General features: G+C 47.0%; 1 protein-coding gene across 6 annotated transcripts in view; it reads right to left on the bottom strand.

The window, feature by feature from the left end:
• Positions 1 to 673: 673 nt before the first annotated feature.
• Positions 674 to 16517, bottom strand: part of FAM83H (family with sequence similarity 83 member H) — a 44890-nt gene continuing 29046 nt past the window's right edge. For all 6 annotated transcript variants that reach the window (XM_048482627.1, XM_048482630.1, XM_048482624.1 and 3 more), the window contains exons 3-5: positions 7363 to 7527; positions 5787 to 5911; positions 674 to 5143 (exon numbers count right to left, since the gene is read on the bottom strand). In XM_048482627.1, coding sequence (XP_048338584.1) covers positions 2518 to 5143; positions 5787 to 5911; positions 7363 to 7527 — 2916 coding nt within the window. In that variant the 3' untranslated portion in view covers positions 674 to 2517. The remainder of the gene's footprint in view (positions 5144 to 5786; positions 5912 to 7362; positions 7528 to 16517) is intronic.

Here is a 16517-nt window from a genome sequence, read left to right on the forward strand (position 1 = left end):
AGGGCTGCTGTTACCCAACTCCTCCTGCTCACTGTTTAGGCTTCATCCTGTAGTCTTTACTTGTCATTTAGTTATAGTGGGATTGTCCAAATGGGAGCGGTATTACAATTCTGAAGGATATGAGAGGGACTTTGCCTTGCTCTCCCCTCCAAATTCCCTACCCAGCTGTGTCAAATTTTCCCTTGTGGTCTGCACTCCCTTGCTGCTCTCCAAACCTTATCTCCCATCTAAATAAGCTCCTTTTGGATCCTCCTGCTGCTGTCCACCCAGATGCCTTCTCCTTCCTGTGCCACCAAATGCCCTTGCCTTGTCAGTCTGCCTCTTACTCATGCTACTGTCCTCCATGCTCAGCTGCTGCAGTACTGTTTGGCATTTTCCATATTAGTTCTCCCATTGACATTACTGTTAAACAATAATAAAATAGAATTATGAAAACCAAACAATACTACCAAAAGAAACAGTAACAAAACCATACACAAGTAACAGAACCATACACAACAAACCAATAACAAAAGAGTCTGTTTTGGAATTAATAACTGAAATGTAGTTAACTCCCAGGCACTGGTCTAGATAAAGCAATGAGCTGGTAAGAATCTTACCCGTTTCTAAGACTTTTAGTGTTGCCCCTCCCCCACTTCCCCACCCTCTGCAATGAGGCAAAAGAGACTTTTGGTTTATGTACAGGTTTATTTTTCAGTCTGGCAAATGCTCCCAATTGTTCCAGAATACATCCAAGGCTGTCCTCATTGCCTCTTGCTCTAGGCCGGGGAAGAGGCTGGTGGTGGCTGAGCAGAGAGTCCAACGAGGCAAGTCCCTCTGCTGTGGCTCATTCCGTCATTCGCATCATGGCTTTCTCCTTTTTGCCTGCTTGGAGACCCTGCCCTGACAGCTCTGATAAGCATTCCTGAGTGCTCAAGGATGACCCCTCCCAGATATGAAAGGGGGTGTGAGGGAAAAAGGAAATCTGGGAAATGCAGACATCTAGGAGTGGGTTGCCTAAGGTACAAAGATCTTTCTCTGTCTCTCGGGCTCTGATTGGGTGGGGGAGGGGCAGGGAATCTGCTGTCCTGCAGAAGGTGCATCTCTGCCTTCACCAGAGCCCAACTTGGTGGAAATGCGCCACACACACACACACACACACACACACACACACACACACAATGTATGGGTGTGAACTTTGGACAATGAAGAAAGACAGGATGAAAAATGATTCCTTTTGAAATGGGTGGCTGGAGGAGTGTGTTGTGGATACCATGACCACCAAAAAAGACAAACCAGGGGGTTCTAGATCAAATTAAGACTGAACTCTTCCTAGAAGCTGCAATGACTAAACCGATGCTGCAGTTCTTTGGCCACATTATTAGAAGGAAAGGCTCACTGAAAAAGGCCACAGTGGTCAGACAAGTGGAAGGCAGCAGGAAAAGAGGGAGACCCAATAGGAGGTGGAGGGATTCCATCAAGGAAGCCGTGGCTTTCCATTTGCAAGGCTTGTGCAAGGCTATTAAGGAGAGGACATTTTGGAGGACCCTGATCCACAGGACCACCGAATGTCAGAAGCGACTGCTTTTGCAAGCCTCTTCACACTCATGCATGGTGGCAGGAAGGAATCCTCGTTCTCCTTGACCTCTCACTTTGTATATACAATGACTGTATTTCTATAAAGGAGTGACTGATTATGTGAGTCCTCACATGCAGCCTGAGGTAGTAGAGCCAAACAGAGGCAGGGCCAGCAGTGAGAAGAAGGCCTGTGTTCTGGTGTCCCTATATCTGCCCCATCCTCAGTAAAACTCAATCCCCCCCATTTCCTTACACTCAGCATAGAGGACAAGGCTGTTCTCGTTTCCAATGTGCTTCCCTCCAGGGCTTCGAGGAAGCCACGCCTGCCCAGGGCTACAGGATGTTGTTCTGCCAGGTGGCCTGGGCCAGCCAAGGACATGTTTGGCCCTTTGCTCTGCCCTGAATCCTGCTCCCCGCAGGCATGCCCGGGTCCCACTTCCCTGTTGCCTTGCCCTCCCACAAACCAAGAAGAGATCCACTGAAAAATAGCATGAGAAGGTGAGTCAGCGCAAGCCAAGGAAACCTCTGCTGCAGCTAACAGCACGAGGCTCAGCCAGAGACACTTTTCCAGGGTTGGCCTATTGTAGTCCTCTGGATCCTTAATCAAAAAAGTAGTCACTGAAACTCACAGGTCTGGCGGATTAGTGTATCACTTACTGGTTGTCCTAGAAGGCTGCTGGGGGCTATAGGATCCATTTTGTGGGGGTTTTCCTGAGCAAGCTGAAGGGATTTTTGGGAAAGGGGGTTTGGAAGCCTACAGCACATTGTGATCTTTTGGTCACTGTTCTAGTGACTGGCACTTCCCCTGCCACCCAGCCCCCAGGCTAGCTCAAGCCTTTCAGCAGTGAGGATGGGTGCGTAATTGTAACTGTCTTATCACTGGGAATTACCACCACCACTTTATCCCTGGGCAGCGTATTTTTGGACCAGGTAGGTGGAAATAGGCAGCAACGTCTAGAGTCACTTCTTGGTTTTGAACGTGCCCAAAAGCTTGGGCATGAACTTCCCCATCTTCTTGTCTTTGGCATCTGCGTCACATTCCTCTTCGCCGTGTTCATCCTTCTTGCAGAAGACCTCGAATCGGCTGTAGACCCGCTTCTCCTTCCGCATGCTCTCCATCCTTTTCAAAAGGGAATCCCTGTCCTCCGAAGGGTCTCTCTGGAGGTGCCTCCTGTGACTGCCAAAGCTTTCTGACCGGCTGATCCCTGTGCTTTTCTCGTCACCTTTGTTGTCCAAACTGGTTGTAGACTTGGACAGCTCAGGGTTGGCAGCAACTGGAAGCTGCCTGGCCAGCTCTGCTCGGTTCTTCTGACTGTTGGCAGAAATCTGCTCCAGAATTACCTTTGTGTCATCACGGAGGTTGCTGCTATAGAGCACATTGGCAGTGGATGATGGAAACCGAGGTGGATTCCCTTTAAGGACAGGTGGCGAAGTCAGCTTTGGAGATTTCTCCTCCTCTGTGATTTCTTGAAGATCACCCTTGGAGGATCGCTTGAGACCCAGGCTCTGCTTGTCTGGCTTCCAGCTCTCAGCAGTAGTTTCTTCTTCTGACTTCTTCTCACCTTTGGGGTTTAACAACTGCTTTAGCCTTAGTGACCCTTTCCTAAAAAATTCTCTTGGACTCTGTTCTTGCTTGCAAACTTCTTCCTCTGGTTTACTGACTGAGGTTTCTGAGTCCCGGTTCTTCGAAGAGCCTTCAGTTGTAGAAGTCGTGCTGGTCTGTGCTGGGACGGTTTTTGTCAGTTCTGTACCAGCTGGATCTTGTGCCTCTGCTTTGAGTGACAGTTTCTCTTTCTTTTCTGGAAGAGTAAGTTTCTGAGTCTCTCCCACAAAGATGAGGCTCTCCTTCTCTGGAAGACTGGGCTTGTTGTCTATAGGATAAAACCGAGAAGATAACTTGTCCATATTACTGTTGATCTGTGCTATGGTGTCTTTGCTAAGGGCATCAGCAAGTTGGCTGGCTAAAGGGGACACTCCAAACTGTGCATCTGACTCTGTGTGCAGCTTATAACTCAAAGATTCTTTTGAGTCCACCACCCTGCTCTCCAAAATTTTATACTGCACTGATTTAGTACATTTCTTCTCTGCATTCTGGGACTCTTCCTGGAGAAATGTAGACATGGCCTTAGTGTGACTGACTGTGGTGCTCTCAGAGTCTTTGCCTGCAGTCTTGTACTTCTCCAGCAGCTCAGCCACTTTGGAGGCAGTGGAAGTCTTGACTGTTTCATTATCTTTTGTTATCTCTGTGGATGTTTGCTCTTTTTGGATCATCTGGACTTTCTCACCTGACACGTTCTGCTGGTCTAGCTTGGCAGCACTAAAAATGAGGGAAGACCTGAGCCGAGAGCTCCTCTGGATCAGAGGATTTATCCTGCTCCTGAACGGATCCTGCCTCAGGACAGAGGACTCCTCGCCTGCTTTGTCGGCCCCTGCCATGTCTTTGGCACTGGCAAGTGCCAGGGAGGGCTTGAAAGAGGCGATGAGGTCGCTGGGGTACCTGGGGAGAGGCTCTGCGTGCCCAGGCGCTTCACTGAAGGGCTCTGTCTCCATTGCTGCCGGGAGTCCTTCCTCTGATTCAGACTGGTATCCACTCAGATATGAGGATATTCTCCAGTTGCGTAAACCTGCTTTGTTCTCCTGTGTTTTCTTGTCTTGATCAGTGTCCTGACCTTGGTCGTGCAGAAACAGTCTTTGTTCCAGGCTCTGTTTCTGTGTAGGGGATGTTTGGCACATGAATTTTTGCCCCATATTTTGCCGTTTGAGGGGTGGTAGACCTAGAAAACCATTTCCTGCTGGATTCACTTGGTCAGAGCCATGTCTGACTTCCTTGGAAGAATTAGAAGGCACATAATCCAGGCGCACGGGGAAATTCTCCTGGGGAAAATTGGGTTCCAGTTCTGGGTTCCTCAAGGCATCTGTGTAATCCTCTAATTCACCAAACCCCGGTCTGCCACCTCGAATTCTTTCAAATAGTCCCTGAGGCCTGTTTGTACCATGTGGGTGTTCAAACTGATACTGATAGAACTGGTCCTTCTGGAAATGGCTTGACTGGATTTTAAATTCATCCAAATTATTCATGAACATCTGCCTGGAATAGTGTTTTGAGGCAGAAAAGTTCTCAAAGGTTCCCTCTGCAAAGCTGTGCCTTTTCAATGAATCCAGCTCCAGTTGCTTGGAACGGAGAAAGCCCCGGACAGGATCCATTTGGGCATTTTCCATTTCAATCTTTTTGGAATACATTCTCATGGCTGAACCTTCCAAGGTGTGACGTAGCAGGTCATCTCTTCTGAAGGAAGACAAGAAGTATCGATCTGGATCAACTCTGTCCACAAATGGTGAGAAGAGGTTGTCTTCTCTAGGGAACAACAGATGGGGCTTCTTTGGGAACAAGGGCATATTGTTGCCAAAAGGTGCCAAGCCAAAAGGCACCATTAGGTTCTCTGTATTCATCAAGACATTGGCAGGAGGAACTAAAGGGTCCGACTGTGCGAAAAGAATGCGGAATTCCTCATCAAAGCTGGCCACCAATTCTCCCTGGAAGATATGCGCAATACTCCGATGAACCTTTTCAAATGACCACATAAAGCTGCAAATAAAAGAGAAGGCGGAGTTATTATAATGGGTGGAATCTCTCTCTGCCATGCTGCATGTGAACCTCTTACAGATGGAGCTGGCCACCTCAGCAGCAGGCCTCAACTGTGGCGTAGCTGCACACATGAACGCACAGGAAGCAGACTTGCACTATTGGTCCACTAAGGTCAGTACTGTCTACTCAGATTGGCAGTGGCTGTCCAGAATCACAGGAAGAGGTCTTTCATGTCACCTTCTGCCTTTTAAACTGGAGATGCCGGGAATGGAATCTGAGATCTTCTACATGTAAAATAGAAGCTCTTCCACTGAGCCACAGCCCCCCCCCCCCCCCCGGCCGCCCACTTTGAGGGATGCAATCTGGATATGAAAAGTCTGGTGGAATTTTCCCAGCGGCAGTCAGACTGCATCAACCTACTGATGGCAAGAAGATGGCAAGTAGGTGTCTCCTCAGCACCCTGGCCAATGGACCTGAGGCAGGATTTCAGTAGGAGCCACAGGGGAGGCTCCCTTGGGTCACACTCATATCCTCTCCTCTGGGGTTCATGCTTTCTATTCCCTTCCACAGCTGCTCCTGTGGGTACCATTTCCTTTGTGTGTTGTGGCAGCAAGGGTGCAGACCCACAGCACTCTTCCCTCACCTGTAGCTGCCACTCAGCACCACCATGCAATCCACCAGCAGGAACTTCTCCTTCACGTGCCCCTTGAACGACATCCCTGTGCGACAATAGTAAGTGGGACCAGATACTGTTCGCACCCGCAGGAACTGCAAAGCAATAGAGAGATCAAGCAGGAAAATTCAAAAAGGCAAGGAAGCCCTTCCTTTTCAACTGGCTATTGGACTCTCAGGCCCCATAGATCTCTGCTTGGTCTCCACTCCCAGGAAAATCACCTACTGACTGCTTACGCCTCCGTGAATGGCACCCTCAACTTCTAATCACATTACCACCCCCCAAGGCTTCATGCCCAGCTCTAGGGGCTGGGTTAAACTGGTCTTTGGTTTGATAGAGAAACACCAGTCTCTCTCCAGTTTGACAAGCCACTCTGTACTGGAGGAGTCCACCCTTTCCTTCCAGTTTCACTGTTCTAGGAAATGTCTTCATTTTCCTTAGCATTGTATTGTCTTTTCTTTAATTCACTCTTCTTGTAAAACCTTACCATACCATGATGCAAAGGCTGAACTGTCAGTCTGAGCCCCCCTGAATGCAATGAAGATGCAAAGAAAGATGCGTTTTGCGGTCACTCGGTCAATGGAGGTGTTCTGTGCTCATGGAGGTAAGAACACAAGAACTAGCCTGCTGGATCAGACCAGAGTCCATCTAGTCCAGCACTCTGCTACTCGCAGTGGCCCACTAGGTGCCTTTGGGAGCTCACGTGCAGGAGGTGAAAGCAATGGCCTGCTGCTGCTGCTGCTGCTCCTGAGTACCTGGTCTGCTAAGGCATTTGCAATCTCAGATCAAGGAGGATCAAGATTGGGAGCCTAGATCGACTTCTCCTCCATAAATCTGTCCAAGCCCCTTTCAAAGCTATCCAGGTGAGTGGCCATCACCACCTCCTGTGGCAGCATATTCCAAACACCAATCACACGTTGCGTGAAGAAGTGTTTCCTTTTATTAGTCCTAATTCTTCCCCCCAGCATTTTCAATGGATGCCCCCTGGTTCTAGTATTGTGAGAAAGAGGGAGAAATTTATCTCTGTCAACATTTTCTACCCCATGCATAATTTTATAGTTTTCAATCATATCCCCCCTCAGACGTCTCCTCTCCAAACTAAAGAGGCCCAAACGCTGCAGCCTCTCCTCATAAGGAAGGTGCTCCAGTCCCTCAATCATCCTCGTTGCCCTTCTTTGCCCTTTTTCTATCTCTTTGATATCCTTTTTGAGATGTGGCAACCAGGACTGGACACAGTAAGAACTGATAGCACTGACCCTTGTAGCGGTCTTTGGCTAGTTTGCATACCAAGAGAGGGCTGCAGGTGTTGGGAAAAGGCTCTGCTGAGCTTCCCTGGGCATTCAATGCTTCTGAGGGCTGGGGGCATGTCAGAGAAGGTGAAGTGAAAATAGAAACGAGAACATGGAAACCTGCTCCTGCTGGATTGGGGATATGCAAGGCCATCCCCAATCAGGAGGCACCAATGGGAAGCAGGCTTTCCAGTCCTGTCTTGCCTCTTGCCTCAGCTACTCAACACCTTTCCGGCCACATCCCACTGTGAACTCACATCTACATAGTTCAGGTTCACTCTGCACTTGGCAGCCATGTCCAGGAACAGCTTGGCATTCATCTCATCCAGCAGGATATAGACAGGTACTCTGCGGGCAGCTGCATCCAACACCTCACTCAGGAGGTCCACATCTGTGAAAATGTCCATCACTATGGCAACCACCTGAGAAGAAAAGAAAAAGACAGGAGAACATTCCAGATATGTCTAAACTTCTTCCCTTTTCAATGCAAGGACAGCCTGCCTTGGGATATCCTTTTACAAACTGACCCTCAACCTCACTGCTGCACAGGGAGCCGGCCGTGAGATCACCACAAAGGAAGGACCCCCTCCTCGCTGAGTAGCCATGGTACTGGATTCATCTGGGTTGCACCTTGGGTCATGCTTCCTACTCACTTGGAAGGCCAGCCTCATGCAAATTCTTGTGCAAGGCTTTCGTGTCCAGAAGGAGGCAGATCCCCAGTGTATGCCCTGCCAGGTCCACATGCTAGACAAGCTTCTACTGTTCTCTTCTCAGTTTCATTATGTCCTAATATTGCCCAACGCTGGCAGTTCTCTGTACTGCCTCCTGTCTGCTCTCAGCGGCAGCAGAGAACCAGAATAAAAAGATGTCTCAACCCTGCTGGGTCTGAGCGATCTCCAGAGCATCCCTTAAGGAACAGCAGCCACAAGCTGAGCCCAGTCATCCCGCCCTAGCTCCCAGGGCCTGCTCTTGCTCCCCTCCAACCCCTGAGGCCCCATGCAAGGAGGCCAGGCATTGACTTGGCCCTCCCCTGCACCAAAGTTTTCAGCATCAGTCAGGCCCTACAAAGACTTCTACTAGCATCCCTGGCCAATCAAAACCTCATGGAGGCACTCAAGCCTCAGGAGGGGGTCAGTTCTGAGTGATTGTGGCTCCATGGATGAATGGAGCTATAAGAGAGAAAGGTGCTGTGCTTCAGATGGGAGGGGTGAGAGAGCGCTGGCAGAGAGCCAGCAGCCAAGTCCCTTTCTCCCATTGGAGGACGCTCACCATCATCTCAGCCACGGGAAAAGAAGCAGTTTAAAGCTGTTTTGAGCTGTAAGTGATGCTGTTTACTATTTGAAGGATAGAGAAGAGAAGAGAAGATGGGAAGTTTTGTCTGATATCGTATATCTTAACCAGCGAGAGTTTGTCTCCTACGAAAAGATACGTTCAATTGAGTTTACATGCCTGGTATGAACTGAGTCACAAATTTCACCATGTTGAAATAAAAGACTTTATGTCTGGCAGAGTGGTAGTGCTTTTTTAATCAAGTAAATTCTTAACAAGCACACACACACACACACACACGAATTAATGAATGGACTTTGATTTATTCAGAATCAAAGTGAGGGAAAGAGAAAGTAAGGAAGATAAAACAAAACATTATGTTAAAAGCTGTTTAACTAGTTTAGGCATAGCTACAAGGTCATCTAATGGAGGATCTCCAGAAGGGCTAAAATTAAACATAAGACCAGAGCTTTGTCAGAAGTCCTTTCACCAAACCCAATTCAGAGATTTGAATTGCTGCTACTGTCTGTGCAGAAAGATATATCAGAAATGAAAAGTAAAACGGACAAATGCATTGGAAAAATAACAGAATCTTTATATACAATTTTTATTTTTTAAAGTTACATCAGCTATAACAAGGGAAAGGGGAACACGAAAATGATCCATCCAGTCTAATCTATTTACAAAGGGAAAAAATAACCCAGGACCTACATACAACTATGTCACTTCCCACCCAAACCCTGCTGTCAAATTTATCTAAACCCTTTTTACTTTGAAAAAACAACATTAAGCCCAACATCATTTCCTCCTTGTTTCAAAACATTTCTTATTATATAAAGTATAAAAATTGAAGCAATATAAGAGGGGAAAACCTCTATTTCATTTCATTATTCGATTTATAACCCGCCCTCCCCATAGGGCTCAGGGCAGCAAACAACAATAATATAAACAACAGACATCATGGGTCATAGTCAGTCAACACTTCTGTCATAAATTTCACTCTCCATCCCTATTCCCCTTCTTTTGATCTTGTATCAAACGTTATCATTCTTTCTTTAACTATCGTTAACCTCTCTTAAAACAGTTAATTAAAAACCTTAATTTTGCTTACTGCCCATTTTTAAGTAAGCTCTTTCTTCCTCTTCTTGAACATCTCTTTGGTGTAGTTATGGAAGTAATTCTTTGCTGTTGTCCTTTGTAGGTTAAAAAAATCCCTTACCATTTTAGCCAAGAAAATATTTAGCCAAGAAAATCTTATCCTAGACACAGTGCATAACAGACTTCCCTCTGTGATGCACCTCTAAAGATGCCAGCCACAGATGCAGGTGAAACATTAGGAACAAGATCTACCAGACCACGGCCACACAGCCTGGAAAATCCACCACAACCAGTTAGCTGGTTTTCTTTAAAATATCCACCAAAAATGCACATTCTTTTCTGTATAACTCTCAAAGCAATCACTCTCATCACAATGATGTCTGTCTTCTATCTTGATTTGTTGATTTATTGTGTATTTCCAAAATTTGTTCTGTCATTTCGTTGGAATCCAAATATATGTCATTACACAGTCCTTTCACTTTTGGATTTTTTGATGAGGCTGTAAATTTTTTCAGACCTTGATGCCAATTCTTTTTCCTTAATCTTTAGATAGTTGGCTAAAGCTTCAAATCTTCCTTTCTTGGGTCTATCTTCTGGGACCTTTCTCAGCCTTAAAGCTTTCTACCTAATCTGATATTTGAGATGAAGAATGGTTTAATCATGCAATTTGACTTCAGTTTGTACAAAGTCCACAGATTTTTTTACAATTTTAATTTCCTCAGTTTTCTGCATTTTTTCTTCCAGTTGTACAACTTTTTTGAAATCAAGTTTAATTTCTTTAATGTTTTTGATATTTTCAGACATCCTTGTTGGAATGTTCTTGTTGACATTATCTTTAATAGAGTTCGTTTCTGACCTAAGAGTCTGCAGACTGGTGAACAGCATTTTTACACTATGATTTCAGTGATATCAGCACTCAAAGCTTTGCATGTAGTTGCCATTTTGCCCAATAGACGTCACTATTTCCATAGTCACCCAGGATATACAAAAATTTAAAGTGGGAAACCAAGCTCTCCCCCTCTCTGTTTTCTGATGTCTTAAAATGTTGCTTCTTTTCCGGTCTTTGTTTCAGCAGCTCACCAGCTGAAAGAGGGATAGGCTCTGTAGACTTTATTTTTAAAAGCACTCTAGCTTCTTTCCTGGGAGCTCCTTTTAATTTATTTGATTAACCCAAAATATAGATAACTTCATGGTGCTTGGGTGATCAACAAGAAGGGGAGAAGGGGCTTTCACTTGTGGGTGCCAAAGGTCACCCAAGGTCTCACTCTCCGCTGAGCTTCTCTTGATTAGTTTGGGCAAGATCTTCTTTTTCACTCTCTCTCTTGTTGGCAGGGAGGATTGGGGCCCAGCTTGGGGGCAGGAACCAATCTAATGGTCCTCACCCCCACAACAAAGACACAACCCCAGGCAGTGGTGGCGGTCATGCTCCATCTCCTCTCTGGCCTTTGGACCTCTCACCTCCCTTTCATTGGAGTCCCTGCCCGACTATGGTGGCTAGGGGTTCCCTAGTGTTGTTTGGACCACCTTACCACCTGCAGTCACCCTTCCACATCCCGCACCAGTTGGATCCATCCCATAATTGTTCCAGGGTTTTCTTGTACAAGGGACCACTGCAACACTTCTGCATCTGGACCATTTTAAAAGAAATTCACTATGGTAGCTTCAGGCCAGGTATGGATGCGGCTGGCTAAACACTAGAATTCGGAGGCATACTCAATGATGGATTGGGTCCCTTGCTACAGGTGCACATGGGCTTTGTCCTCCTTGAATGGATCCTCAAAACGGTCACGCAAAGTGAGCATAAACAGATCAAAGTTTCCTAACTTGGGTGCTGAGTCAACTAGCCCCATGGACCAGGCCGCTGCTTTCCCTTCCAGAAGCACTCCCATGTAGTACACTCGACTTTCCTTAGATGCAGGTGAAGCTGCCGGATCACACATAAAGGCCGACGCTTTGCTCATGAAGTACGGTAGCTTCTCAGTGGCTCCATCAAAAGATTCCTTCAACTCATGACTCACTGCTCTGCAGGGGGCCCCTGGCACTGGGGGTGACCCTGCAGGCTGTATGGGAGCCTGTGACATGGGAGGTCCCAGCTGCAAACTGGGCGCTGGCTGCCCTGGCTGCTGCCCTGGAATCGGTTGCACTGGCAGTTGGGCTGTAGCCTCTGGCTGACCTCTGCCTCCCACAGGGCCTGGTGCAGGGGAATGAACTTGCAGTGCCTTAAACTGCCCAGCCATTTCTCTGCAGCCTCTCTGCATCTCGCCCATTTCCCTCCTTAGGGTTTCATTCTTGACCTCCAAGCAACTGAGGTCCTGATTCATGATTGCCGACTGATGAGACTTCACAAGCTCAACCTTGTTCCAGTCTCTTCTGCCCAGCAGTGCCTAGACAGGGCATGCAGCCGTGAGGCATGCGAGGGATTGGATGGCATCGCCAAGGTCCTTAGCCATGGAAACCAGGCCAGGCCAGCATCATTGGGTCTTGTAGAGATAGGATTCACCGAAATTCCATCTCTCCCATCTGGGTTGAAAGGGTTCCCTCCTTCCACATTTCAGGGCTCCTTTACCCCGTCCTCAGTCAATTACAAAAAGGAAACGGTGCTCCTCAAGGAGAAAATGAAACAGAAGGTACAGTAGGAGAAATTCAGCACAAAATAAATAAAGAGGTAATGCAGGAATACCTGGTTACTTTAAATGAATTCTGATCTCCAGGGCCTGATGAACTACATCCCAGGATATTAAAAGAACTGGCAGAAGTAATCTCAGAATCACTTGCTATAATCTTTGAGAACTCCTGGAGAACAGGAGAAGTCCCAGTGGACTGGAGGAGGGTGGTCCAATCAGCCTGACATCAGTACCAGGGAAGATTCTGGAACAGATTATTAGCATGGGTTTCTAAAAAACAAGTCACACCAGACCAATCTCTTTTTTTGATTGAGTGACAAGTATGGTAGATGAAGGGAATGCTGTGGACGAAGCATACCTTGATTTTTAGTAAAGCTTTGAACAAAGTGCCCCATAATATTTTCGCAAATAACCTAGTGAAATGTGTACTAGACAATGCTACTGTTAGATGGATTTGTAATTGGTTGACTGATCGAACTCAGAGGGTGCTCATTAACGGCTCATATTCAACCTGGAAAAAAGTGACTAGTGTCACAGGGTTCTGTCCTGGGCCTCGTGCTATTCAATATTTTTTATCAAAGACTTGGATGATGGAATAGAGGGCATGCTAATCAAATTTGCAGATGATACCAAATTAGGAGGGGTAGCTAAGACAGAATCAGGATTCAAAATCACCTGGACAGATTAGAGAGCTGGGCCAAAACTAACAAAGTGAATTTCAACTGAGATAAATGTAAGATTAGGCAGAAAAAATGAAATGCACAGATGTAGGATGGGGGACACCTGGCTTGACAACACTACATGCAAAAGCGATCTGGGAGTCTTAGTAGACCATAAACTAAATATGAGTTAGCAGTGTGATGCGGTGGCCAAGAAAGCCAATGCAATTTTGGGCTGTATCAATAGGAGTATAGTGTTAGAATCGAGGGATGTAATTGTACCTCTCTATTTTGCACGTTAGTTTGGACCTCACCCACAGAATATTGCATTACACGGTTTACTGGGCACCACAGATTCAAGAAAGAAAAGAGGAATATTGTGTAATACAAGCTGGAATGGAGTCCCAGAGGAGGGAGCAGCATAAAAAATGGTCAAAGGTCTGAAATCAATTCCCTGTATGAAGAGAGGCTTAGGGAGCTGGGGATGTTTAGTCTGGAGAAGCAAAGGTTAAGGGGGACATGATAACTATGTTTAAACATGTTAAGGGATGCCATGTCGAAGAGGAAGCAAGCTTGTTTTCTGCTGCCTCAGAGACTCAGAGTAATAGATTCAAGGTGAAGGAAAAGAGATTCCATCTAAACATTGGGAAGAAATTCCTGACTATGTATTGTTGAAGGCTTTCACGGCCGGAATCACTTGGGTGCTGTGTGGTTTCCGGGCTGTACAGCCGTGTTCTAGCAGCATTCTCTCCTGATGTTTCGCCTGCATCTGTGGCTGGCATCTTCAGAGGATCATCTGAAGATGCCAGCCACAGATGCAGGCGAAACGTCAGGAGAGTCAATGCTAAGCTGCACTGTACATGCTCCAGAAGCCTAACACTGCTATATTCCAACTGTCAGGGCACATGATTACTGTGACAGTGGAATTCACTGCCTCAGAGAATGGTAGAGTCTCCTTCTTTGGAAGTTTTTAAACAAAGGCTGGACAAACTTATGTCAGGAGTGCTTTGATTGTGTGTTCCTGCATTGCAGGGGGTTGGACTTGATGGCCTTTGTGGTCTCTTCCAATTCTACGATTCCAAGAGAGAAATGGTTTTGGGGAGACTGCTGGGAGAATCTAGAAGAAACTGAAATTTGCTTTTAATTATGCTGCCATTCCAAAATAATAAACTTATAAGAGACGTGTTTTCTAAAGCCCAATTAATTATGTTGGAGAATATACTTGGTTATTCTAGCTGGACATGGTGAGTGATGGTACTGACTGTACTCCCACAGAAGAGTGATATGCGCCATCTGCATTCAAATGTTTGCTATTGGCTGACCCACAAAGTGGTCAAGGATATTCAAGAGAGGCTGCAACAAAAAGAGAGAGAAAGAAACCTGGACAGAGCCATAAGACTTCATCCCCCACCCCACCCCCAGCAGCAGCCTCCCACTGTACAGTAACGCAACCAAGTACTTCTGGCTTTTGGTCAGCAAACTCACACCAATTTTAGGCAAAATGGAGCTTTATAGGAGGAACAAAGTTTGTTGATGACAGTATGCGTAAAAATAGCAAAGCTAACTTACTACCTGCCTACGGAAGTCCTGTCACAGCATAGTTGATTCTTGAGGTCTAAAGGGGTAGGGTAGCCATCAAGCTCTGGATCCTATTGAGCTTTCTGAAATCTATTTACACTCCATATTCAGGTGGGTCATTCTCTGTCAGCTTCTTTTTCTGCACGGTCACAATAGGAGTACCTCAGTATGAGAGTCTTTTATAATTGAGTGACTCTAATAATTCCCCACTTTAATTAGAGTCTTTAGTAATTCCACACTTTAGCCTTTGCTGGACCTCTTTAGCCACAACTTCTTTCATGGGTTCATTCAGTGGATATGGACCGACTCTTCTCTGACCTGTTCAAGAGTGTGTTGGAGATTGCTTAGGCATTCAGCAGGTGTTCTGTGGATGGTCTTTAGCCAGCAAACCTTCTCAATCAGCCTTTGACAGATTCATAGGAACTCTGATATTTCCGTCAAAACTAACCCCATTAGAAAAACATTCCAAACTCTCTTGAAGGTAGATCGGTGTGGATCATTCTCTTTGTAAGCCCATTAGCAGACTGGTGGTGAGTGCGGACTGGCAAATGCTGTACTTCTGCCAGTTCATACTGCCAGCCATCAGCTGAGAGACCAAACTCCCTCTGTCCGAGACGAGGGCCTCAGGTAATCCAAAGAGACTTGAAAACTCCACCCACAGTCTGCCTCACTGCTTGAGACTTTTAAAAGTCCGCGGCTGCCTTCTGACAGCTCCCCGTGTTTTCCAGCCCTCCTCCTCACCTGCTGCCACCTGCTCCTGGCAGGAACTCTGCAGCAATCCCTCCCAGCCGATTGCCTCCTCTCTGGTTCCATCTCAGCCCAGGAACATTCTCCAGCAACCGGGAACTCCACAGGAAAACAAGGTTGCCCTTACCTGTAACTGATGTTCATCAAGGGTCTTCCGTGCAGTCATACATGGGGACTATGGAGAATGGACTAGGAGGCTCCTGGAAGCTTGTGAGCATTTGGCGCATCCCCCTCCCCTCTGGAGATGGCAACGGGCTGATGTCCTGCCCAAGCAGTCATGTGAAAGGAAGAAGGGAGAGCACTCCCCCCTCAGTTCTCCCTTCACCCCCACAGCGGAGAAAGGAGGGAGGGAGGGATGCGTGCCTGCAGAGAAGCACTGAATGAACAACAGTTGCAGGTAAGTGCAACTTGGTTTTCACTGCTGTGACTTCACTGCAGCTCCATATGGGAAGGCAGGAGAGCAGCAGCAAGCTCACTTACTGCAGGGTGGACTGGTCAGCAAAATAACAGCCGTAACCCTGATTGCCCAACAGCTGCATCTCTCCTGGAGCCCACAGTCAGAGAAGCACAGATGAGGCAGGCGGGGTTCCCACCTTACAAGGTTGCGAAGGGTGACTCTGGCAAGAAAGGCCGCTGAAGAGGTTTCTGCCCTGGTGGAATGAGCCCTCACTTGAAGCGGGCAATCCACCCGAGCGCTGGTGTGGGTTAACCGAATGACAGAAACCACTAACTAACTAAGTCATGTCAGATCCTGACAGCCGTTTCCAGCTTCCTTTGACCAGAACCCAGGAGAGCGTGCGTGTGCCTGGAGTGTGAGGAAAGTCTGACCTCAGCTCTAACGAGCTCTGTCCTCCACTAAGAAAGCACCGAAGGCCCCGCTAACTAGCAGGCACTCCAGTAGCCACCCTGCTCTCAGGTCCAGTACTATTGCCCAAGGATGGCGAGAACACCTGGAAAGCTCCTGTCTCTCAAAACATCCTATAACAGTGATGGCAAACCTTTTCGAGACCGAGTGCCCAAACTGCAACCCAAAACCCACTTATTTATCACAAAGTGCCAACACGGCCATTTAATCTCAATACTGAGGTTTCAGTTAAGAAAAAATGGTTGACTCCAAGGTGTGCGTTACTCGGGAGTAAGCTCGGTGGTAGTCGGTGGCTTTGCTTTGAAGCAACTGTGCAACTCTTCCAACGGGTGAATCACGACCCTAGGAGGGTTTACTCAGAAGCAAGCCCCATTGCCAGCACCCAAGCTTACTCCCAGGTAAAGGATCGCGCTTTAGTTCTTTGCATGAAAATCAGTGGGGCTTAACAGCGCTTAACAGGGTTACCTATACTGCTTCCCCAAAACTAGGTCTTAGGTTTAATGTTAATAATCGAGCCCAGCGGCCCAGGCCAGGCTAGGTGTGGGGGGGCGATTCCCCCCCCCCACATGATG

The sequence above is a fragment of the Sphaerodactylus townsendi genome, unplaced genomic scaffold (assembly GCF_021028975.2).
Source record: "Sphaerodactylus townsendi isolate TG3544 unplaced genomic scaffold, MPM_Stown_v2.3 scaffold_19, whole genome shotgun sequence".
In the NCBI taxonomy this organism is placed as follows: Eukaryota; Metazoa; Chordata; class Lepidosauria; order Squamata; family Sphaerodactylidae; genus Sphaerodactylus; species Sphaerodactylus townsendi.